At 51.1% G+C, this 25,978-nt stretch overlaps 1 protein-coding gene across 1 annotated transcript; it reads right to left on the bottom strand.

Moving 5' to 3' along the window:
• Window positions 1-4,901: 4,901 nt before the first annotated feature.
• Window positions 4,902-5,796, bottom strand: LOC118356527 (adenylate kinase isoenzyme 6). The gene has a single exon (XM_035725597.1). The coding sequence runs from the start codon at window positions 5,774-5,776 to the stop codon at window positions 5,258-5,260; it is 519 nt and encodes a 172-aa protein (XP_035581490.1). The 5' UTR covers window positions 5,777-5,796; the 3' UTR covers window positions 4,902-5,257.
• Window positions 5,797-25,978: the final 20,182 nt, after the last annotated feature.

Below are 25,978 nucleotides of genomic sequence, written 5' to 3'. Positions count from 1 at the left end.
AATAAACTCTCTTGTTCAGGCCACTGTGAATCTGGGTCACTGTTACTTGCAACTGAATGTCCCCCTCACCAGTACAAATAGCAGATGCCACGAGCGAAAATCTCCAGATGATTTGGTACCTAGGGCCAAGGGCTGACGGTTGGGGGTCGGGGGGCTGCCAGGATCCACCTAGGACTCGGGTCTAGAGCAAGCTGAGGTCAGAAAACGCTCCTAGGTCTAGAAGCATACCAGGAGATGCCCGCTGGCTGTTTGGAAGTTCTTTCCACAATCCACGGGGTTGTTTAAGATGCTGTGACTACCTGCTCCTTCATTCCAGGCTCCCACGAGGAGCAGGATAATGTCGGTCAAAGCCAGCTGCATTCTAGGTGCCCAGGGGGGAACAATTCTCCTGGTGGCTGGTGCCGAGGGTCTGGCTTCAAATTTAGGTTTGTGCCGAAGACCTCATTAAGGTTCAACTTGTTAATGACTCGAAGATTTATTTATAATAATGCCATTTAATGAGCACTTCCTATGTGCTAGGCAAAGTGCTAAGCACTTAGCGTATATGATTGCATTTATTCTTTTTTTTAAAGATTTTATTTATTTATTTGACAGAGAGAGTGACAGCGAGAGAGGGAACACAAGCAGGGGGAGTGGGAGAGGGAGAAGCAGGCCTCCCGCGGAGCGGGGAGCCCGATGCGGGGCTCGATCCCAGGACCCTGAAGGCAGACGCTCAACGACTGAGCCACCCAGGCGCCCCGATTGCATTTATTCTTGAATGAACTCTATGAGGAAAAGTTTCTCTTACTGGTCATGTGAGAAAACAGGCTCAGAGGGGTGACGTGCAAGGAGCCCAAGGTCACACAGACAGCAGTGGAAGAGCTAGAACTCGGACCCAAGTCCGCGATTCCAAAGTTCAGGGGCTAACATTTTGGTGACCTTCTAGAAACCAGCTCTCTCCCCTTCCATCCGACTGTAGCCAGCTCTCCAGGCTGTCACTCTTCCTCTCCCCAGGGGGCAGAAACCAGGGACACTCCCAAAGATCTGGCAACTTCTGCCCTCATCATGTTCTTTAGCAAGGCTGTAGATGAAAGAGAACCTGCCGGGACAGGCTTGGGCAAGTGGGCAATGCCTCTGCAAGGGGTTTGGAGAGGATCGCTGGTCCAGGACTCAGCGAGGGTTGGAGAGAAAGTGCTTTTGGCCTCAAGCCACACCTGTGAAAGGAAGCTGGGTGTGTGTTTGCATCAAGCATAATAGGGAGTGGATCCGGCCATGGATGACTGCTCAGGAGAAATTTTCCACCTTCAAAGCACCCCCGCTTTCCAGTGAATGATTACTAATTGCTCGTTCTAGAAAACCAGAAGCCCCCCTCTCCTCTCACCTTTACCTTTACCTCTCTCCACCTCAACTTCTTGACTTGCAAACCACCAATTAGGAGGCAACAGAAACTACTAGCAGCTAATTAATACTAATTAACAGGGCTACTTAAAGTAAATGCTATTTAAAAAGCCAAAAGCGTTTACCTATTATGAGTTAAATGGGAAAGGTCACGCCAAGTTTACACGGGCTGCCCCGATGTCCTTCCATTCATCACCTTTCTTTCCAGAGGCTTTCGTCCCCTCTGGCCACTGCACGTGTCACTCCAGAAGACAGAAACTCTTGTCTTTTTCGATAACCGTCGGCCATCTTCTCCCCGGTGCCTGGAACCAACGCTTTGGAGGAGGCAGAGGACACTGGAGTGAGTCTGTGGGAATGTCTGCGGTGTTGGAAAACCTCAGAGGATCTTTTGAAGGCAGCCTCGGGGGTCTGGGTCTTAGAGTCAGGATACTCTCATCCCCAAACCCTTCGGTGTCCTTGAGCGTTTGCACATTCAAGTGAAGACACTCCGGAAGTCAAATCAGAGATGCCCACTCCCTGTGGTTGGCTCCCCCACCTTCCAGGCACGTGGAGGAATTGTGCTTCCTGCCCCTCCCCCCCCCCGCCCCCGCGGATGACTGGGGCCACATGACCCATCAATGGCAGCCAGTGAGTTCTGAGCAGGAAGTGAGCCCGTTTTCCCCCTCTGTCACAATAGATGGCACTGTTGGAAAAAGCAGCCCATTGACCAGGGTCCTGGAGCGAGGGCTAGAGAGAGCAGAACCCCCCAGCCAACCCCAAAGGGGCATACTGTGTGCGTGTGAGAAATCAGTCTTTCTTGTGCTAAAGTCACTGAAAATTTAGGGGACCATTGATGACTAGTGCCCGCCACAGGGATTCTTAACCTCTTGGTGTTTGGGGTCCATTTTCCAATCTGGGAATTCTTGTTAACATACCTGAAGGGATTAGAAATCTCACCCGACACTAAGCGAGCCAACTGTGGGCACAAGTAATTCCCTGCAGCAGGCTTTCGGGGTCCCTCCAGGCCCCCACAACTATCACTCGTCAACCGTTGGCACCTTTTTTGCATTGCTAAGCGCTCGCCCATTGCAGATAATCACGATTCCCTTAGAGCTGGCTTGATGCACGCTACACCCCTTTCCCAGGCTTCTAACCTCCATGCCTGACCTGCTCAGAACAATGTTCCATCTGACATGGAGCCAGGAGACTTTCATCCTCCATCATGACTCACTTGCCAGGCGGGAACTCACCTCCATGCAACCACGCCCCCCGAGGACACTTCCAGGCAAGCTATCCCAGAGATCACGGGCGAGCAAGGCTCACAAACCAAGACAAAGAGCTCGAATCCACGCAGTGTAGCAAAGCAACTGGAAACACACAGTGAGAAGCAGAGAGAGAGATGGGGTAGGATTACCTACTTAGGACAGGGTACAAGCGGACAGAAGGACCGCACTGCTTGAATCCTGGGGTAGGCAATGCTCTGTCTCTGCTGCCTCCGTCAGCCTTCTGATTGCGTGGGTACGAGACCATAGTTGAGGTTTGAGGTGCATAGACGTCTGGAAGGCGCCCGGGGCCAATGGTGCACGCATGCTCTATCAGAGAGATATAGAGACAGCATGTCTGGCCACGGCTGCGCTTCTCCAATTAGCCCGAGGAGCAGCCATGGAGGTAATTTGCATTCCTTGGGCATGGGACACATGGGGCCAGAATGAGTGTTACCAATGGGTGGCTGAATATTGAGTGCTTCATATGCCTCATGTATATTTAGTTTATTATGAATATTTAGTGCCTCAGGTGCCTTAAATATATTTAGTGCCTCATGAATATTCCGTGCCTCTTGTATATTTAGTGCCTCATGAATATTAGGAATCTCTCGCTCTTTCTACCTTTTTCTCTCCATGTTCGCCCATATGCTCTACCTTATCTGCCTAACGTTTTCCCCAGCTTACTAACTTCCTTATCAATGACAAATTCCATCCATCCCGCTGCTTTCTTGTCTTCTATGGCAGAATCGAATATTCTCAAACAGGGCAGCAAGTACACACTGCATCAGTCATAGCAAAAATCAAATTCTCTTGGTCGGAATTTGATTGCCAAGTCCGCGAGGGCTCACAGGACACAGGCCTAATCTCACATGACGGCACAACAGCCCCGAAAGGTAGGCTTCATTCTGCTTCCTTTACGTAGAAGGGCGTTGAAACACAGAGAGGTTTAGAAACTTGCCAGAGGTCACACAGCTGGTAAGAAGCACAGCTAGAACTTGAACTCAGAGCCAGTGATATCGCTTCCATTACCTCATGCTTTTGGGCTTTTGTCTCCACTCGGGATTAGGGCATGTTCGACATCAGCTTGATGCCTCCCACCTGTCACCTGTACGGCTTCCTATTGTTTTCCAAATAAAGATCCAGACCCTCGCTACCACTTACTTACTACAAGGCCAGCATAGTCTGGTCCCTGCTGACCACTCCAGCCTCTCCCCGCCCTGCCCCACCCCCGTCCCCCTCGCTGTCTGACTTCCAGTCACACACCGATCTTGTGTGTGTGGCTTTTTTTTTTTTAAGATTTATTTATTTATTTGAGAGAGAGAGAGCGTGTGTGCACACGAGCGAGGGGGAGGGGCAGAGGGAGAAGCAGATCCCCTCCTGAGTAGGGAGCCCTACATGGGGCTCCATCCCAGGACCCTGAGATCATGACCTGAGCCGAAGGCAGAAGCTTAACCAACGGCGCCACCCAGGCGTCCCTCACACACAGATATTTTATCAGCTCTCAAATATGTCAGATTACCTCCCATCGCTGGACATTTGCACATGCCGCTCCTTCTGTCTGCAATGCTTTTCCCTTCCCCCTTCATCTGGCTCATGCCCATTTGTCCTCCTATCTCGGCTTGCATGTCCCCCCCATCTAAGAGATTCTCCTGACCCCTCTAGTCTAGGTCAGTTTCTTAGTTTACAAAATCCTTCCCTGCAGAGTACTGGTGTCAGCTTTAAGTATATTTGCATTGCTGTCATTATTATTCACTAGCCTCTTCACTCACCTGTACGTACTCTGAAATCAGGGACACCGGGCTTTTGCGCCCCCCACCGTATCTCGCATGCCCTCTCTATAGGTGTTTGTTGTTGTCAGTATCAGTGCTTACCCTGAGGAAGTTGCCGGGGCCCCTGCGTCAGACATGCTCAGCTATAGTCTCTTCCTCAAGAGGGAGAGAAAATCTACCTTACCTGGAACCAAAACTGATGACCACCTGCATCGTGTGACCTCAAGTGGTCTCAAAAGTGTATCTCTCCCCATAGTTTGCTGGAAAATTCTGTGACAAAATGCCTTTGGAATGGAGTTTTCTGTGAAGATGCAAATCTCTCTGGGAGAACTTTCACATGAAGCCAGAGCTCATTTAGAATCAGATTCCAGGGGCGCCTGATTGGCTCCGTCGGTAGAACGGTTGACTCTTGATCTCGGGGTTGTGAGTTTGAGCCCCACGTTGGGAGTGGAGATTACTTAAAAATAATAATTTAAAAAAAAACCTCTTTTTTAAAAAAAGAATCAGATTCTTTTTTTTTTTTTTTTATCCTTAGTCTTAAGTTTTATTTTAAGGGATCATCTTCATTTTCTTTTGTAACCAGCTTAGAAGATAGCCACCCATTTGGTCAGATTTATTTATTCTTCAGCAGTTGAAGCATTTAAGATGACAGTTTTTACTCTAAATCCTTAATGATATTATATATACTATACTTGAGAATGTTTTGCTTTCTCGTGGAGAAAAAAAGCCCAAACATAAACCTTTAGATTATCCATCTACTAGTCCTACAGCACAATCTTAATAAGAAAGTTTTACTGATAACTGGACAATTTATTCATTATGGCAGGGATATAACAAGAGTGGTTGTAAAGTGGCCAGTCTTGTAAGTCAGGAGCTATGATCCTTGATCCACTGCTCAATCCACTTCAATATCTGATTGATATTATCCTCCAGATCTTCTGGTTTATTGCTGGGCAGTTGATGTACTATTTCTTCCTTGTAGGATGCTAATGCTTCTTCATAAAGAACTTGAAAAATTTCACACTGAATATTGTCTTTTAGTTTCTTTTCATTATAACCCCTTGTTTCAAGTCTTTTGTACAATACACTGTTATCTGCTTGCAGCACAAAAACTATATGAAACCAGCGTTCAGGAAAGAAATCACAACCATGGTAATCAACAATAACTCCACCTTCGCTCATTTGGTTTTCTAATTCATCAACTACTCTGTCTTCATCTAAAATGGGGCATTCATACTCTTCATCATAGCCATCATATAACTGCCCTTCTCGAGCTAAATCACCCACATTAATGTATTTCAGTCCTGATCTTGATGCAAGTTCTTTGCCTAGCGTGGTTTTTCCAACCCCTGGTGTACCGGTGAGCAGGATGTTCGGGAGCAACATGGTCCTCACCGCGCTGGCTCCGGGCGAAGAATCAGATTCTAATCACATTTATTGAGCACCTACTGTGTGCCAGAGAGCGTGCTAGGCACTTATCACCCATATAACATGTTAGTTATCTATTGCTGCATAACAAATTACCCCAAAACCCAGAGGCTTTAAACAACACACGTTTCTTCTGTCACAGTTTCTGCAGGCCAGGAATCCAGGTGTAGTTTAACCGGGTACCTCTAGTTAGGGTCTCTGGTGAGGCTGCGGTCAAGATGTTGACCAGTCACAGGCTCTACTAGAGGGTGGATGGGGTGGGGGACTTCTAAGCTCACTCACGTGGCGGTTAGTGGCCTCCCGTGTTCACTGGCCATTGGCTGGAGACATTCCCTCACCATGTAGGCCTCCCTGTAAGCAGCTCACAACATGGTAGCTGGCTTCCCTCAGAGAGGGGGGGCAAGATGAGAACCAAGTCTTCGTATAGCTTAATTCCGTATTCCATTTCTGTTCATTAAAGGTGAGTCAATGGGGACGCCTGGGTGGCTCAGTTGGTTAAGCAGCTGCCTTTGGCTCGGGTCGTGATCCGGGGATCCTGGGATCAAGTCCCGCATCGGGCTCCCTGCTTAGCGGGGAACCTGCTTCTCCCTCTGCCCTGCCACTCCTCCTGCTTGTGCTCTCTCTTTTTCTCTCTGACAAATAAATAAAATCTTAAAAAAAAAAAAAGTGAGTCAACAGGTCCAGCCTACTCTCAAGGGGAGGAGATTACACAAGGGCATGAATACCAGGAGACAGAGATCATGGGAGTGAGCCCCCGGAGAGGCTGCTATCAGTTCTCATTTCATCCTACCGGCAGCCTGGTGAGGGACTTTTATCTTCATTTCAAAGGGGAAAAAGCTGGTTCAGAGAGGCTAAGTGTGGTGGTTAAATTTTATGTGTCAACTTGGCTAGGCTATGGCCCGCAGTTGTTTGGTCGAATACTCCAGATGTTGCTGTAAGGGTATTTTTGTAGATGTGATTAACATCGACAGTCAGTTGACTTTAAGTAAACCATGATTACCCTTGATAACGTGGGTGGGTGCCATCCAATCAGTGGAAGGCCTTAAGAGCAAAACTGAGGTTTCCTGGAGAAAAAGGGATTCTGCGTCAAGACTGCAACATAGAAATCTTAGCTGAGTTTCCAGCTGGCCGGCCTGTCCTACGGATATCAGCGTCAGCACTACAATGTGAACTCCTGTCAGGAGTTTCCAGTCTGTTGGCCTACCCTGTGAATTTCAAACTCTAGACTGTGACATCAATTCTCGCCTGAGTTTCTGGCCTTACAAGTTTCAGACTTGTCAGCCTCCACAGTCGTATGCGTCAATTCCTTAAAATAAATCTCTTTATCTATACATACAAGTTTATGTTGATGTTTATATCCTGTCCGTTCTGTTTCTCTGGAGAACCGACTGATACAGTAAGTTGTCCCAAGTCATATAATTAGTAAAATAGCAAAGCAGGGAGGTGGGGAAAGTGGTTGAGAGCATAAAGCGATCATTCAACAAATATTTACTGAGTAATGTGGCAGATGCTGTTTTCCAAATATGGCCTCCATAAGCTATCCCAACCTACAAGCTCTTCTTACAAAGTGATTGTAAGGCTTTTGAGGCTTCTCCCATCAAGAGGTGGGGTCTATGTTCTCTCTCCTTGATTCTGGGTGGGTGTGTGACTACAGCAGAAGTAACACTATCCGATTTCCAAGCCCGCTTCCTAAAAGGTGACACCACTTTTTTTTTTTTTAAGATTTTATTTATTTGAGAGAGAGAGAGATGGAGAAAATGAGTAGGAGTGACAGAGGGAGAAGCAGACTCCCCAAGGAGCAGGGAGCCCGACACAGGACTCAATCCCAGGACCCTGAGATCATGACCTGAGCCAACAGCAGACCCTTCATCGACTGAGCCACCCAGGCGCCCCGACACCACTTTTTTCTATCCATGTTGAGGCGTTCTCACTTGGAACTCAGCAGCAATGCTGTGAGGCAGCCCAAGCTAGTCTGGGTGAAGAGAGCCCCTGGAGAAGCCATGTTGTAGGTGTTCGGCTCACAGTCCAGCTGGGGTCCCAGCCGACAGCCAACACCCATCACCGGAGAGACGTCCGGGTGATTTTGTCACCAGCCTTCGGAGTCCCAGTCCTTCTAGAATGGTGACAAGCTGCCCCTGCCATGCCTTGTCTGAAATCGTGCCACACAGAAACTTTGAAGCATTAAGAAAAAAGACTGTTGCAATTTTAAGTCGCTAAGTTTAGGGGTGATTTGTTACACAGCAATAGATAACTGGACTATCCGTCCCTGCACCAGGCCCTGTTGGAGGCCCAAGGGGGCACACTGGTGAGCAAGATGGACATGGTCTATAAGAGTTTTGTATCAGGCAGCTCAGGTGGCTATAACAAGACACCTCAGACTCAGTGGCTTAAACAAGAAACATTTATTCCTCGTGGTTCTGGAGCCTGGGAAGTCCAACTTGGGAGTTTCCAGTCAATCCGGTTCCTAGTGAGACCTCTCTTCTTGACTTGCAGAGGGTTGTCTTCACATGATCATCTCTCTGCTGTCTCTTCTTATAAGGGCACTAATCCCATCATGAGGGCCCCACCCTCATGACCTCATCTAAACCTAATGACCTCCCCAAGGCCCCGCCTCCAAATAGCACCACATTGGGGGTTAGGGCTTCAACATAGGAATTTGGGGGGGTGGCGGGGGGCACAAACACAGACATTCTAGCAAGTTTACATACCTAATGGAGGGAAGAGTTCCTGGACACAGAAACAAACGAGTAGATAATCTACCAAAGCTGTGGAGAAAATAGAACAGGTGATATGTTCCAGAAGTACTGACTGAGCCAGATTAGTCAGGAGAGGCCGCTCTGGTGCCATTGGAGTTGAGATGGGAATGATGGGGAGAGGCAGACAAGCAAAGAGCAGGGGAAAGGCATTCCCAGCAGAAGGGACAGCAAGTTCAAGGCTGGAACCAAGGCCAAACTAGGATGGGGGCTCTTTTGTATCAGCAACTGGGAGAAGGCAGGGGACTCCAAGGAGTCTGGTAGAGGTGGGCCCCGCCGCCTGAGGCGGGGATAGGGAACTTCATTTGCTGATAATGAAGGGCCAGGAGCTTCCACTGGTTTCTTCACAGCCAACGTGCGTATGTTGGGCTTGGGGGGAAGCACAGGTCAAATTCAGTGCTGTGAGGGATCGGAGGTGCAAGCTGCCTCAGAGTTGGTCCAGCCCTGCCCAAAGCCTGCTCTGTGCTGAGCTGACCTCTACCCCCGACCAGCCCCCCACCCCCCACCCTCCCCCCACCAGGGGGAGGGAAGGAGAGGAGGAGGGTGAGGGGGGTGCAGAGGGACTCCCACGCATATCAATGGGCTCTTTCTCCTTTCAGTAAGCTCAGCAGAACTCTGGCCTTTGTCTGGGGCCCCTGCTCCCCAGGCGGATCTCATAAAGGGCCCGCAGGCCTGGGCGAAGTGCAGCGCAGTCCTGGCTGGCCTCACAATGGCAGGGTGAGGAGGTTAGAGCCCGGTGTCAGCAGCTCGGAATCTCGTCCCTGGGGCTTTTCCTGCTTTTGTTGTTCCTGGTCATAGGCCTGATATTGGAGGGTGGCCTCTCTGTGGTTAGCGGCCGAAGAGACTCGGGTGGGGGATGGCGAGGCTGCCCTTTGCCGAAGTTACAATGGACTGGTGAGCCATGGGGGTGGGGGTGCGAAGGCCCTGGTTGAACAGTCTCTGGGCTTTCAGATCGCCAGCTCCACAGGCTCCACGGGGCTCATCGATCTGTATCTGAGATCCCCACTGTCTCGGGCAAGGAAGCCACGGCCTCATCTTGTGGAAAACGCTCCCACAGCAAGTTCGCTAAGGTTCCGAGGGAAGGACCTGGCCACTCCAAGACACTGCTGGGGGACTGGTGGCCTTCATACCGAGACTCTCCAGAAGCTGTGAATGAATGCACTAAACGTGCATATCCCCATCAACAGGAGAAGGACAGATCAGTTGGGGTACAGTCCCAGAATGGAATACTATGCAGTGGTATAAAAGAGCACGCTACCGAGTCCTCGGTAACATGAACGAATCTTACAGACATCACATCGAGTAAAAGAAGCCAGGCACAGAAGAGTAAATGCTGTTGGATTCCATTCATGAGAAGTTTGTGGACAGGCAAAACTCATCGATAATGCTAGAGGTCAGAATAGTGGTTGCTTCTGGGGGTGTTGACTAGGAGGAAGCATGACAGAGCCTTCTGGAGCTGGTGCTGGAGTTGTTCTATAGCTTGCTGCATCTGGGTTACAGTTATGTACGCATATATATATATATATATATATACACACACACATACAAATTCATCAAGCTGTACATGTAAGATCTGTGCACTCCCAGAAAAACATGAAAAGAGAAACTGACCTGTTTAACCCCACCCCACCCCCATGCTGCTGCACGAGTCAGAGGTAAGTGCTGGGTGTTCATTAGCCCAGGGACAGTTCAGGGAGCCAGGTTCCAGCCGTCCTGAGGATTTCAAGCTGTCTCTCAACAGGAGCTTTTGCTGTGGCACCTGGTCCCCTCCATTCAGTTGCCCTCCAAGTTCTGGTGGGGGCTGCCTTTGAGCAGAGCAGCCAGACACCGTTCGGGCCAATTACTAATCCTCCTTCCGGTGCCCCAAGTACGGGGCGGGGGGGGGGGCAGCGGCAGATGCCAACTGGGGCCATGTTCATGTTCCTTTGCTCCACCTTAGCTGTTTTCTCCACGGCTTCCTCCTTGTAGCAAAAAGCTGGCTACAGCTACTTGACCACAGCCTTCCCCAGGAGCTCCTAAATTTTGCTAATTGAGGTTCCTGAGCACACTTATTGTTTTGATTGAATCTCGTGAGGTTCCCTGGCCTGTCCCTCTCCCCCGCCGCCCCCTCCCTCTCAAGTTGAATTACCTCCCCCTCCATATAACCCGCCCACCACAGACACACACAGGTCCACCAACAAACGCCTCTCCTGAAGGGGCTCCCGGGGCCAACCTGTTCATGGGCAGCTCGGGGAGGGGCTGGCTGCTTCTTCAGATCTTGAAGCCAACAGGAGGTCAAGTACTAAAAACAAAGGCACGAGGGGCACCTGGCTGGCTCAGTTGGTAGAGCATGCTTGATCTCAGGGTCTCGAGTTCAAGCCCCGCGTTGGGCGTAAAGCTTAGTTTAAAAAAAAACAAAAACAAAAACAAAGAAACAAAGAAACAAAGAAACAAAGGCATGACTGGATGAGTTGCTCAGCAAATGACTCTCCCAGGGCCCAGAATGCTAAGGCAGAGGTAGGAAGCAGGGAAATTTTTCCAAGCAAGGGCAAGAGAGCCCTAATAAGGGCTCAGGGATCCTAGGGAGGGTTGGTGGAGACTGGCAGTCCTCCTCAGATGTCTCCTAAACATCGACCCTCTCACCACTGCAATCCCACCAAGCTTGAGATTCAGCAGAAATCTGTAAGTATCTATCGTGGACAGATTACCTAACAACTACAGAACAGTTTCTACTACTGGAGCCTTCAACGTTTACTGAACAAAAAAAATGGACCAGTGACTTCCAGAGAATTACTGGCGCACGCTCACACACCTCTACTGTCTCCCTTAAAGCCCCCAGGAAAATGATAGTAACAGCATTTTGGTTTTTTTTTTTAAGGTCTAAATCCACAAGGACAAAAACAGAGCGAGAAGAAACAGCCGTCCAAAGGTCATCAACAACTTGGAAGCCAGAAAGCAAATGGACAAAAAGTAACTGACGGAGCAGACCAGAGAATGCTGGAAGCTCAGTGCCTATGGGGCAGAAGCTGCTAGAAGCAAGGTGATTCAGATGGCAGACGCTGAGAGAAGCTAAGGAATCAGGGGCCCCAGGTACGGCAGAAGGTACAGCTGGGGGCGCCTGGGTGGCTCAGCTGGTTAAGCGTCTGCCTTCAGCTCAGGTCATGATCCCAGGGTCCTGGGATCAAGCCCTGGGTTGGGCTCCGCACTCCGCACTCCGCACTCCGCGGGAAGCCTGATTCTTCCTCTTCCTCTGCCGCTCCCCCTGCTTGAGCTCTTGCTTGCTCGTGCTCTCTCTCTCTCAAATGAATACATAAAATCTTAAAAAAAAAAAAAAAGAAGATACAGATGGGCTGTTGGCACATCTGTTAACGAGGCCGTTAGACCCTTCCACCTCTCCCAGCCAGGTGACCTCACACCCACCCCCCACCTCCCACCCTGGCAGAGCCTGGGGGGTTCACTCTCCGGAGAGCTTGAATGCACAAGACTCTAGACTCAGGACACCACTCTCAGTTGACTGCAAGGGTGCCATGCTGAAAACAGGGGGTGCCATACTGGAAGCAAAGGTAAGTGATTATTGTCTGCTAACTTTTGGGGTGATTTGTTAGGCAGCGGTAGACAACTGCCAAAGAAAATAAATGATAGGCATGGAAAGGGTGGGGTTCAGAAAACTGGAGATCCCACATAGTGGAGAGAGGCAAGAACTCTTGGATGGTGAGGGGAGATCCCAGGGGGGGTCGCGTGCAGGATTCAGGGACAGGGTCTCAAAGGAAAAACAAAAAAACAAAAAACAAAAACAAAGAAGCTGGGGGTTTATCGGAATGTATCCAGAAGCTGAACAAACCAAAAGAGGTTGAGAGATAAATATTAAGTTTAAAGAAAACAAAAATTTGTACAGTAAAGTTCATGTATTCCAAGCATACCACACGACATGGCAGTGAATAAATTTACATGCTTATAAATACTGTATATTGATTTAATGAAAAAAATGTGATATCATTTTACTAGGATCATAGAGGCAAGCAGTGCAGGTGTGGCAGGGGTAGTTAAATTTGATTTTCAAGCAAAAAAATCAATGATTGATTTGTTTCATAAGGCTGCCATTATAAGATAACACAGACTGAGTGGTTTAAACAACAGAAATGTAGGGGCACCTGGGTGGCGCACTCAGTTGGGCTGAGCGTCCAACTCTTGATTTTGGCTCAGGGTGTGATCTCAGCGTCATGGGTTCGAGCCCCGGGAGCCCCTCGTTGGGCTCTGTGTTCAGCATGGAGTCGGTTTGAGATTCTCTCTCTCCCTCTGCTCCTCTCCCTGCTCACATGCTCTAAATAAATAAATAAAAAAATAAATAAATAAATAAATAAAATCTTAAGGGGAAGAAAAAGAAACAACAGAAATATACTGTCTCACAGTTCTGGAAGTTAGAAGTCTGAGATGGAGGTGTGGGCAGGGCCGTGCTCCCTCAGAAGACACTAGGGAAGGATCTGTTCCAGGCTTCTTTCCCAGCTTCTGGTACTTCCTTGGCTTGTGGCAGCATAATTTCAATCTTCCCATGGTGTTCTCCCCATATGCATGTCTGGGTCTGGGTCTGAATTTCCCCTTTTCATAAGGACATCCATCATATTGGATGAGGGCCCACTCTAATGACCTCATCTTAACTTGATCGTCTTGCAAAGACCCTATTTCCAAACAAGGTCATATTCATGGGTCCTGGGGGTTAGGACTTCAGCATCTCTTGGAAGGAAAGACTCCAACCCCTAACAGATGGATAACGTCTCAGGTTAATATATCAAGAGATAACAGCATAAGCACATTATTTAGAAATATGAAGGTAAATATGAAGAGAAAGAAATAGATCAGAGAGTCAAAAGTAGATCCTGTGGGTAGCAGAAATTGGGGTAGAGCCAAGGAGGCTGCCGCCTTTTCTTCATAAGCCTGAAAGGACTGCCTGACTGTTGAAAGCATGCACACTTCTCACCCACCTTGGTTATGACACTCATCACATGCCATTACAATCTGATTACTCATCTGTGGTCCATGCAGGACCATAAACTCCTGCAGGCTAATAATAATCATGGCCCTATTTACATCATGCCTACTAGGTCGCCCGCCATTATTCCAAGCAGCTCACAACCACCCCATGAAGGAGGTACTGTTATTATCCACCATTTCAGTAGATAACACTGAGGCACAGAGAAGTTAAGTAATTTGCCCCAGGCCACACAGCCAACTAGAAGAGGAGCCTGGATTGGAGAGGGAACACTGCTTCTATTTCTGTTTTTTTTTTTTTTTTTTGAGAGAGAGAGTGAGAGAGAGAGCATGAGAGGAGAGAGGGTCAGAGGGAGAAGCAGACTCCCCGCCGAGCAGGAAGCCCGATGCGGGACTTGATCCTGGGACTCCAGGATCATGACCTGAGCCAAAGGCAGTCGCTTAACCAACTGAGCCACCCAGGCGCCCCTCTGTTTCTGTTTCATTTTGGCATCCTATTCTGCTGAGTACAGAAGGATACCCGTAGTAGGTGCACGGTATCTGTTAGAGGAAGAAAGGGGGTGGAGGGGCCTCTTTGTTTACTCATCTTTGATGAGCGTATGGTTTCCTTCTATCCTGGGCCAGCCAAGCTTCATTACGTCTGCACCCCCGTGCTCTCCTCTTAGGGGACCTGCCCACTCTTCAAGTCCTGCCATCTGGGTAGCCATATTCTTTCCCACGTAGTCCATCCCACTCCAATGACTGCAGCTGATTGGGCTAGAAAGGGCCCCTGACCCCAGACCAGCCAATCAGAGGCTGTTCTGGGAGCCATGGCATGGTGTGGCTTTGTGAGGAAAGACAAGCTGGCCAGTCCAGTTCTCCCTACGGGGCAACGTTTCACTTAGCTGCACAGAGAATCTGGGCCACCCAGCTGTGGACAGAAGGCGGTGTCAGTCTGCCTGTGGCTGGTTACGTTGTGAGCAAGCAGAGAATGGCTGGTGGAGGGAGGACAGAGGAGAGAGGCAGAACCCACCTCACAGCCCCAAGAGAGAGGTAGAGAGATTCCTAGGACTCTCTCAGAGCCCATCATCTGTCCAGTTCCAGACCCCGTGCTGCCTCACAACCACACCCCTTTTCCTTGAGACAGCCGAGTCTCTTCTGATCTTGTAAACAGCCCCCAGGGTCTCTGATGCCCTGTGCCTTGCATCTGGGCATTTCTCCTTTCTAGATGTTTCCTCTGTGTCTTCCTGTGTTTTGCCTCTTGCCTTTTTATCTCCGTCTCTCCCTCTCTAGTGCTCCGGCTAACCAGACATTACATTTTTTTACTGGACATTGTTTTTCATAAAGTCATGGACCACCAGTGCTGTAAGGCACCTTTCAGATTAGCACTGTCCAATAGAACTTTCTGCGATGATGGAAATGTTCCATATCTTCGCTGCCCAATACAGCAGCCACCAGACACATGTCGCTATTAAGCACTTGAAATGTTGCTGGTGTGACTGAGGAGATACATTTTGCATTTTGTTTAATTTGAATCAATTTAAAGGTAAATAGTGCTATGGGACACAGCAGCCCGGGGCCTGGGGTGACTGGCCCTCCCTGAAAGTCAAGTAGTTGTGCCCTCATAACAGCAGACGAGGTAGGCCCTCAGAGGCCCTCCACGCAAGGGCCTATGTGTAGCAAGAGTTGAGGGACAAGTCAAGTGATCGGGCTGAAGCAGGAGAACATCGTAATCTCAAACTCAGGGACACCTCCCAGATTTTTGGGGGCCTCCTCACAGGTCTAGTCCTGCTTCTTACTGGTGGCCCCCCACCCTCCACCCGCTTTCCCCAGAGGCCTTTCCATCAAGATAGTCCTGTTCTGTGCCCCAGTCTCTCAGAATCTCTCTCTGCAGCAGCGGACGATGCCTTGTGACCAGTGGTTTACTATGTTCAGTGTTAGCCCTTGGGACAGAAATGAGCTGGCTGCTTCCCTAATTGGTTTTGCTTACATTTGCCAGGTGTGGCCATGTGACCTTGTTCTGGCCAATGGCATGTGAGCAGAAAAGATGGCTGTCACATCCAGGTCTGGCCCGGAGAAACCTCCCATGGGTTCTTTCCCCTTCCACACCTCGGTACAGATGCATCCAGCAGAGCTAGAAGATGGAAGGAACCTGGGTCCCTGAACCACTTCTAGAGAAGGAGAGCCTCTCGTCCTTCAGGAACACCCAATTTTGGACTTTATGTCAGTGATAAATAATCTGCCATGGTAAGCCACTGCACCTGGGGGGTGTATCTGTGGCAGTAGCCACCATTTCCCTGACTGCTACCCACCCCCCCAAGCAAACACAAGTCCTCATGTCATGGATGGTGGGGATTGGGGTCACTCTGGCAATGCCAGCGAGGGAGATGCGGTCTTGTGACTTGTGATTGGAGATCTCAGCGCACGAGGTGAAGGCACTGATGCTTGGCCCCCTGTGCCAAGCTCAGAACTGACTATGTCTGCGTGGGGCCTTCCAGCTCCACACAGCCTGCCCTCCCTGTGGCCCAGAGCTGACAGACTCACGCTCCCCTTGCTCTCCCAGTTCGCTGAATGGAAGGTCTCTGACTGATGCCCACAAGGGAAAGAATCCCTCTGGGGGACCAAAGGCCTACAGAACATCCTCTCTGAGGAGCTGACGGCCTTCGGCCTCCACATGGATAATACACGGACCACATGGGGCTTCCTTCCTTCGTGGTCCTCAGGCTGGACCAGCGGGCCTCAATGGGAGAGACAGGGAGCACCTCAGCTCCAAAGAGCTCATGTAAATCATTCTAATGTGAGAGCCGCAAGGAGAAAGTCAAAGGAATTGGAATCACGACTTGAGTGAGGCCCAAGGTGGGTATTTCCTGGCAAAGAGATGAGGAGCCTGGCCAAAATTCCCTGCCAAAATTTCCCAGCTCTGAGAGTCACGGATGAAGGGCACAGACACTTTCCGCCTCATTAACCAAACTAGGGAACATAAGAAGAGGGTCAGGCCGCGAAGGCAAATACGGAGACCACTCTGGAGCGCACAAAGTTGGAGGGGCCGGGGGTGGGGGGTGGGGAGGTTGCCACGGACATGCTTCCAGTAGCTAGAAGGGAATGGGGACTCGAGAGGGCCAAGCTGATGTGCAATCTTGTGTCTGGAGACAGGTGATGATAAAATACCCAGTAAGGGGTGGGGGGGACTGCCAAGAGAGCCAGAAAGAACGTTAAGAAGGGGCTTGTGGAGCAAACAAAGTGGGGCGCTTGAGGCGCCAGCAAAGCTAGACAAGGAGACAAATGAAGAGCAGGAGAGGAAGAGACGCAGGAGAGAAGGGTGTCGGCGGAGCCACGGGGGGGGGGGCGGGGGCAGAGTGTGGGGGAGGGGGGAGGGGGGAGCGGTCGGCCACGTGGAGCAGTGAGGGGACACGAGAGGAAGGGGCACGGCAAGGCCATGGGATCTGGTGACACGAGCTCATTGGCGGCCTGCGAGAACAAAAGTTAACCCAGAAGGACACTCACTGATTGGCAAGGGGGAGCCAGGTGGAGATTCGAAATTTATGGCAGACCGTCTGCAAAAAGGATAAATTGCCCCATAGGGACTGTGAGCTAATTGTGTCACGTGGTGCGCCTCGGGCAGGGACAGTCCTCACGGCACAAAACAGAAGCCCCACTTGTGCAAGCCGAAGTGAAAAGGGAGAATTTATGGGAAGATAGCCTCATGTTCAAGGACAGGAAGTGCAGCCGGCCTCTGGGGAAGGGAACCAGCGACTGGGGAGCCGGCCTGAGCCTTGGCAGTTCTGTTCTGTCCTCCTCGGTTTCGGCTGCTCCGAGCTCTCTCTGATCTCTCCGCTTCCCTCCAAGAATGTGGCTTCCTTCTCGGCTTCTTCTGCTGCTCTGCGCCCACGGTGGGCAATGGCTGCCTCGGGTGACGCTCCCCCGTCTGTTCACTGCCCTCTGCCCTGAGCCCCCAACTGTGCCCGGCATAAAGCATTCCGGTAGCCGATAGAGACTGCCTAGGACCGCCAAGATGTCCCAAGGCCAAGTTCCCGGGAGGGCATCTAACTGGTCTGTTTGGGTCAGGTGCCCATGGCTGTGGCCAAGAGGAGGGTCTTGTGCCCCCCCGGGGCCCCTCAGAGGGGCCTGAAGAACCGCATCTTTGGGAAGGGGGCCGGCCCACGCAGGTTCTTGAAGAAGAGAATGTAGTGGCTGTCATACTTGGACGTTCCAGAAAAGCTGAAGGCCTCTGATCTGCCCGGAACGGAAAGAGACTCATGAGGTCAAGCCCCACTTTGACGGTGGCCAATAAACAACTCCATGGAGGCCACGAGGCGTGAGGTGTGTGTGCCCACGGACCAATGGCACTCCTAAAAATGAGATGTTCCCCGGCTCCCCTCCCTTCCCTACCCCACGCACCCCCACACCCAGGCCCAAGGATCCCACCCATAATGCTCATCAGGGCCTCTCACGACATCGGCGAGATTCGCTCACCGTCAACTCTTGTCTTCTTGGATGTAGCCCGACTCCTTTGTTTCCTTCAATGACAGCCCGAACTGAGAAGAGCTGGGTTGGAGGGGGCTGTGGGAGAGCGGGGGGCCACACTTGCCCTGCTTGGGATGGCCATGACCACAGGCACGTGCAGCAGGCAGGGTCTCAAGAGGAAGCAGTGAGGATAGTTGGAGAAGTATTTATGTACAAAGGGCCCGTCAACAAAGCTGTGGGTGTAGGGTAACCACAGGGTGAGCCAAGAAGCAGAAACTGTTAGCGCTGAGGTTGTTACCAGCCTGGGCCCAAAGGGGCAGGGGGCGGTCACGGTTCCCCAAACTGAGAGGGGACAGGGGTGAGTGGAGAAGGCCACCTGAACGGGAGCAGAGACTTTCAGGGGCAGGGGCAGTCAGCCCACGGAGACTTCACAGGGAGGAAGTTGGGAAAGAAATCTTCCCTTCATTGTCCTCCTGCCCCCTGGGCTCTTGGCGGGGCTTCTCCATTGGCTGGAATCGGCTAACGGGAAGCCAGAGGGTGGGGAGCCCTTTGAGATGAGTGCAGAGGGGTACAGGGCTGGGAGGAAGAGGGTGTAGTGTGGACCTGACGGGGCAAAGGGAAGGGGCTGGGGACACCTGCTTACACGTTCGTCACTCTCTACACACCGGCCTCCTCCAAGGCGAGCCACGGGCTCCTTTGCCTTTTGTTACTAGCGCTCAACCCAGTGCACAGCCCGGGCTTCCGTCCCGTGTTCGCTGACGCCCTGCATAAATCCGTGGTGCCTCTCTGTTTCTCACATTGGCAGCGTAGTGGCTTTAATGGCATTTAACTGAATGGGACCAGAAACTCCTCTTAAGGCCAAGGTTTAGAGGGAGGAAGAAGGAAAAAGGAATGAAATCAGAAATGCCCCACACATGAAGGCGGAATGATGCTGTAGCTATTGCTCACATCCTCACCCAAAAGTGTGAGGAGCGAGCCGGACTCTCTTCTTCGGTACCATGGCCTTCATACTGGTAATAACAACAACCATAACTGGCACAGTGCAGTCCTTTCAGGTTTACCAAGTGCCTTATATGCATTATGTCATCAGATGCCCTCAACAACCCTGTAAGGTACACTGTATTATCTTCCCAATTTTACAGACCAGGCTCAGAGAGGTTAGGTGACAGCTAGGCCTTCGAGTCTGTTTCTACTGTCATTTGATCTCTGCTGCCCATTATCGGAAGGCCTCCCAGGCCTGTTCCTTGCCGGGCTCGCTGTCCAGATTTGGGAGATCCAACTTCCAAGAGGCCGAACAGCTGAGCTGGGAACCTGAGCAAGCAGGCCAGAATGGGTGCCCAGGAACTCTGCCGGAGCATGGGAACCCTTTGTTTTCTGCTGCCACCTCCTGGATCATCCTGACCCCTTTCTTTTCTCCACTCAGCTCTGCTTCAAATACAAGCAGAACCCGGGGTGGGGGTGGGGGGGCGGGGGTGCGGGGTGGCAAGGAGGATGCCCTGCCTACTCATTGCAAAACTGTATAATAATTTGAGGATTTTTTAAAAAAGATTTTATTTCTTTATTTGACAGAGAGAGACACAGTGAGAGCAGGAACACAAGCAGGGGGAGTGGGAGAGGGAGAAGCAGGCTTCCCACGGAGCAGGGAGCTCAATGTGGGGCTCGATCCCAGGACCCTGGGATCATGACCTGAGCCGAAGGCAGACGCTTAATGACTGAGCCACCCAGGCGCCCCTAATTTGAGGATTTGAAAACAGAGTTCACGAGGCACCTGCCTGGCTCAGTTGGAGGAGCGTGCTACTCTTGGTCTCGGGGTCATGGGTTCCAGCCCCACGGTGGGTGTAGAGATTACTAAATAAATAAATAAATAAATAAATAAATAAATAAACTTTTAAAAAATTGAATTCACTTCTGAATTCTCTTGCTATACTGTGAATGAACTGTGAAGACATGCTAAATGAAATAGGCCAGTCACAAAAGAATAAATCGTATATCATTTCACTCGCATGAGGTACTTAAAGTAGTCAAGTTCACGGAGACAGAAAGTAGAAGGGGGACCACCAGGGGCTGGGAGGGGAAGGAAGAACGGGGAGTTCGTGGTTAATGGGGACAGAGTTTCAGTTTTGCAAGATGAAAAAGTTGCCGTAGATGGTGGTGACTGGTGCACAGCAATGTGAATGTACCTCATGCCACTAATGGTTAAAATGGGGGCGCCTGGGGGGCTCAGTCGGTCAAGCGTCTGCCTTCGGCTCAGATCATGATCCTGGGGTCCTGGAATCGAGCCCCACGTTGGGCTCCCTGCTCAGCGGGCAGCCTGCTTCTCCCTCTCCCTCTGCCTTTCCCCTCTGCTCGTGCTCTCTCTCTCTATCAAATAAAGAAGTAAAATCTTAAAATGGTTAAAATGGCACATTTTAAGTTATGTATATGTTATGCGATTTTTAAAAACTGAATTTGGTAAACCTTCAATGAGCATCTACTTATGTGCTCTGCACTGGGCATTCAAAGCCATAAAGCGTCAGCCCTACCTTCAAGGATCGGTTAGTCCTGTCGGGCAGAGCAGGATAAATGTACCCAGTGTCATGTGGCAAGTGCAAGGAGGAGAGGGCTGGCTCTGTTGCAGGGGGCGTAGCGAAGCCTTCCCGAAGGAAGTAATATCCTAGCTGGCCGTTCCAGGAACTGAGATGACTTCATGTGTGTGAAAGAGAGGTTGAGCAGGAAGTGGGAGAGCTGGGGACACAGAACATTCCAAGCAGACTAATATAGAGGTGTGAAATACCATGCTGCTAAGCCTCTTCTCTTTTATTTGTGGGAATGCAGCTAAACCCATATCCCCTTATTCTACACCAATAGGCCTATGACAGTGCTTTTCAAACCATCTGCAGTGAAGAACGTGCATGCGTGTGTGTGTGTGTGTGTGTGTGTGTGTGTGTGTGTGTGTGTGTAATTTCCAGTCCATCATAGACTGACCTGAGGCCGTACTGTGTGTGACTATTACAGAGCACAGGCCACGTGCCACTCACCAAGGTAGTTTGAGCTCATCTACTTCCTGTTCAATGAGAGCCCACCGATCACCGGCTGGGATGTTACAAGGTCAAGATGCTTTCAAGGTTTCAGAATGGTTACTCTTAGTCTTCTGTGGACTAGCATGGTCTGCAGACCACACTTTGAGTAGCACTACTCCAAAAGACGGTGTGTCCCTTATAGGGAGGAACCACTTCCTTTTATTTTATCCATCCTTGTGCATGCCTTCAGATTTTTAGCAGGATCACCCAAAAGAAGCCCTCTCCTTGCCCAGAAAGGGATGCCCACTTGTTAATTAGCTAGTGTGTTGAATATGGAAAGCTCTGCCAGCATTAAATATTATTATTATTATTAGCCTCATGTCCACTATAGTAGATGTCATTTAATTAGAACTGCATAATAGGCAAATCTGCCTTAATTGGCTGGGATGTGGCTAAGAAACCATTTCGTGTCTGTGTCTGCGTTCTCTGTTCTGTGGTCATCACATTCTCTGGCATTGGGTCATTCTGGAGACCTTGGGTAGGGTTCAGGGAAGGTTATCTGGCTACTGATTAACACTTAATTAGCACCTTTTTCATGTAGCACAGCAGTGACTTTGTAAATTTAAAAATTTCAGGGGACCACTTAATGTGGAATTAAAGTACAAGTGCAATATTTAAGATGCATGAAATTGTTTTACGCATTACAGCATTAACTAGCTCTTAATTTATGCGGTGCATGCCAGAGAAGAGCAATTAAAGTGTAGCAGGGAAAAAAATTAGAGATCTCTACGTTGTCCTGTCTTTTCCTCTCATGGTGCTTTTGAAAGCTTTTGCTACATTGGTGTCTCAACTCCTGTTCTAGATTTAGGAGTAAAGGGTAAATTCTGCAGCCTGTTTGCCACCACAGGAATTGACATCATCTTTAGCCTGAAACTCTCTCCAATTGGTAAGTCCCTCCAAGGGCCTAGAAATCCACCCCAACCTCAGTGATTGCTCCAGGGGTGGGCACCTAACCCAAGTGGAGCCAATGAGGTGTCAGGAAACATTTGCTGGGACCTAATGGGAAAGTGATGCTAACGGTGTCCTCCTTGGTAGCAATCGGAAGGAGTGTGAGATGTGAGGTCTGGAACGGCGGCAGCCATTTTGTAAGCAGTCTGGAGATGCAGGCAAGCCACTGCTTGGAATCTGGCGGTGAGGCAAACACCATGCGAGGCTATCCGGCAAGATATCCTGGGAGCCCCAGGAGACACAGGATTGGGAATTGTCTGACTTCTGGACTTTGGAATTATGTTGGAGCCAAGTCTAAGTGCCCCCCATCGAAGAAGCTTGCCCTGATGTGAACCATGCTTGAGATGGTCAGAACCATGCCCCCCTCCTCTGGACACTAATGCCCCTTACTCGAACCTCTCTCCTTCAGCAAGGAGCACACTGCCCTGAAAAGCATCAGGCTACAAATGTGATTCTCCATCTCCCCCCTCCTGCTCCGTGAGGACCTAAGCTCTTGCTTCCTCTGTCCCCAGCATTAGTATCGCGCCGGCCACACTGAATGTGCAAAGTGCCACAATCCCATTCCTAGAAAGGAATGTTAATGTTAGGCTGGCATGGGCCGAAGAAGAGAAAGCGCACACGAGCATATGGTCTTCTTAGCTAAAGCCAGACCGAAAAGACACTGGGTAAAAGGGGCAGCTGGGTGGGTCCCTGGGCCACCCCAGCTGTTGAGGGCAGGCCAGGACTTGCCCTGAGGAGGGGGAGGAGTCACAGACACGGGCCTGTTAGAATATCCCTCTGCCCCTCCGTTTATAACTTACATAGACGGATAGGGTCTCCAAGTACAAAGTCAAGGTCTATGAAAGTAAAAGTTTCCCTGTTCCCTCCTCCTTCCCACGCTCCATGTCCTCAGTGGCAGATCCATGCCTGAGCTGCTCTGATCCCTGCGCCCCACCCCCACCCCAGCCGACAGCCTCACGGGGCACCCAGCCCTTCTCCCGGTGGCCCCGGCCAACAGCTGAGCAAGGCGGTGGCCCTTGGGGCTGCCCACTTGCCCCCAGCGCCAGCCCTCCCCCAATGGCACCCTTTGCGCTGGGCTCCGGGAGAATTTTCAGAGCGGCATTGCCACCTGCCGGCTCCCCCTGCCCAGTCCCGCTTCTGCCCTTCTCCTTTCCCGGGTGCTCCTCCCAGTAAACCCTTGGCACTCCTTGACCCCATCTCAGTGCTTGCCTCCCTGAGAACCCAACCTGGGCCACCCTCCTCTGACGTGACAACCGCTAACTCTGGGATGTGTATTCTTCCACACAGGTTTTCTTATTCACTTATGTACATGGATGTGCATACGCCACCTAAACATTTGTCATCATTCTTTTTGTTTTCACATGAGTGGGATCGTATTGTGTATGTGAATCATCCTACCACTTAAAATTGTAGCACATCTCCACAAACAGTAGAAATCGGTGCACATAGGTATGTCTTTCTTTTTATTTGCTGTATACTATGCTATAGGATGGTGAGCCTACTGTTTGCCTAACCATTCTCATACTGATAGACGTTTGGGTCATTTCTCTTTTATTCCTAATAATGCTGCCAGTAACGTGCTATAATGTGGATTTCAAATACATTGAACGTTATTCCAAGCGGTATAAACCATGCACAGTGAAAGGCTAAAAGAGAAACCTGTGTTCAACGTGCCTTTGATTTTCTGTGTTCGGAAGCTTTGATATCTGGGGCCCTGCTGACCTCTAAGGGTCTGTCCCTCCCAGGATTAGCCGATTCCTAGAGATGGTAGACAACACGGCCCTTGAGGGTACCTTCAAATGCAAACCAACCAGCCCAGAGCCCCCACCACTAACCACCTCCTCTATTGGGCTGTCAGCGCTCCTGGGCACTATCCACCAGCCCTGATCAGACAGCTAGGGACAACCCCCCTCCCCGTGTCCCCCAACCCACTGAGATTATTCAAACTAGCCAACCCTAAACCTGCCTCACCCGTTCCTTCCCTTGGAAACCACATTAAAGGCTCTTGCCTGACATGCCCCCTCCTCTCGGGATTTGTAAGTACAACCAATTATCTTTCCTCTGGCGGTCCCCTCCTGATCGGTTGGCCTCACCATACCAAAGGTTCCAGAATGCACTTTAGTTCATGAACTCTTCCTGGGCAAATGTAATGTGCTAAATGTGCTGTTACTTAAGTCAGACACAAGAAAGAACTTCCTGCTAGTAAGCAAGGCTACCGGAAACACCCCGTTCCTGGAGCATCTTGAAAACAGTGTCGTCAACAGCAACAACACTCATGAGCCGATTCCCCCTGGAGCAGAGTTAGGGACTGAGGCAATGCAGCTGTCTCCTGCTGGTTGAAGCCTTCGGGAATTTACCACTCACCAGGGCACGGCCCCAGCCCTTGCTGATGGAGGCCACCAGGGCCCCCCCCCTCCCCCCCCCCCCCCCCCCCCGCGACGACCCAACCTGGCCAGGCCGCGGTCCCTGCAGACAGCTGAGGTCGCGCTCACCTGAGAGTGGAGCAGGGAGGGGATCATCGCCCTCTCTGTCGCCCTGGGGCTCTGGGCCCGATGACGTGGGGCATCCCTGCGGAGGCTAGCCTGTGTTCACGGCTGCGTGCCGGGAGCTGGAGCCTGTCAGCTCGAGCGGCAGCGAGGGAAGACGTTTCTGACACAAAACCCCAGGGGGATCCACGGAGGAGCTGGGCTGTCATTACTTATTAACAATGGGCCTGATCCCCAGCCAGGCAGGCCCAGGGAAATAGCCTGGGGGGAGGCCAGCCTCCCCACTACGAGGTGGATTAACACTTTCTGGGCAGGAGGGAGCTGTTTGGGGGGTCCATTGTCATATTTTGCATGTAAGAGGGACCATTCTTTACATATTAGACACAGGCACACTCTTTCCCTCGTCTTGCCCTCCCCCTCCGCGTCTGCATTCTTCTCCTCTGTTCCCTGCCCCCTCAGGTTTTAAGCCAGCAAACCCACAGGATGTGGGAGGCTGTGCTCACAGGGAAAAGGAAGGTTTGAGAACGCACACAGCCAGAAACCTAGGTCTAATGCCCGCAGAGCCGGCCTGCGGGGGTGGGAAGAGGGAGAGGCCGGGGGAGCTGGGGTCCAGGAAAGGTCTGCAAATTGGCTGGTCGTTAGAGCTGGTTGTTGCCCCTTTGCTCCCCCGCCCTCGAGGGGTCCTGGGCTCCAGGGTCAGCATGCTCTGTCTCAGCTCCGCCATCTCAGGTGGGCAGAGTGACCCGCCCCCGATGCTGCAGGTCGGTTTCGAGGAGAAGCAGATGCTGAGACAGAGATTGGCACGCGGCACATTTTTTTTTAGGGAGCACTCCTAGGATCAGTCCATGGAGAAGGGAGGAACTGGAAGCAGAAGCAGGCAGAGAAGGAAACCCCACTGCAATGCTAGCCTGCCAGAAGCCTCAGCTGACCCCACCTAGAGCTCTGGAGCCCCAGGGACTCTTCAGTGTGGTTCTGAGTTGGGCTGTAGGGACTTGGGCTGGAAGGACAAGCCTCCTTAGCCTTGCATGGATCAGCCCCCTGGGCGTGGGCGGCTCCAGGAGCAGGCATGCCCTTGGGCAGGGTGGTTTCTTCAGCCTTGGAGAAGGGCAGGCTGCAGACGGCATCTCGGCAGCAGAGGGTGTTAAGTCCATCCTCCCTGAGCACAGTAGCCAGCATCCTGCCCCTAGGAGCACGATGGTGGTGGGGGGGTGGTGGGGGGGGGGGCATTCCTCAGGACTCCTGCCTCCCTACAGAGGCCAGCCGGGCCTCCTTTCCTGCTGTATCTCCTCCTCTCCTTCCTCCCACCCTCCCGCCCTCCCTCCCCATCCTTCCTCCCACCCTCCGGGCCTTCCTCCCCAGCCCTCCTCCCAGCCCTCCTCCTGTTCTTCCTGCCCTCCCTTTCATCTTCCCACCAGTACCCAACACGGAGGTTTACAAAGTCTTACCGGCCACCCAATCCGGTGGGCCAGTGCAAGTTTACAGGGAGGCGGAACTGCCCTAATTGAG

Source organism: Zalophus californianus, chromosome X, assembly GCF_009762305.2.
Source record: "Zalophus californianus isolate mZalCal1 chromosome X, mZalCal1.pri.v2, whole genome shotgun sequence".
Taxonomy (NCBI): domain Eukaryota; kingdom Metazoa; phylum Chordata; class Mammalia; order Carnivora; family Otariidae; genus Zalophus; species Zalophus californianus.
This window is presented reverse-complemented; position numbering and strand designations above follow the sequence as displayed.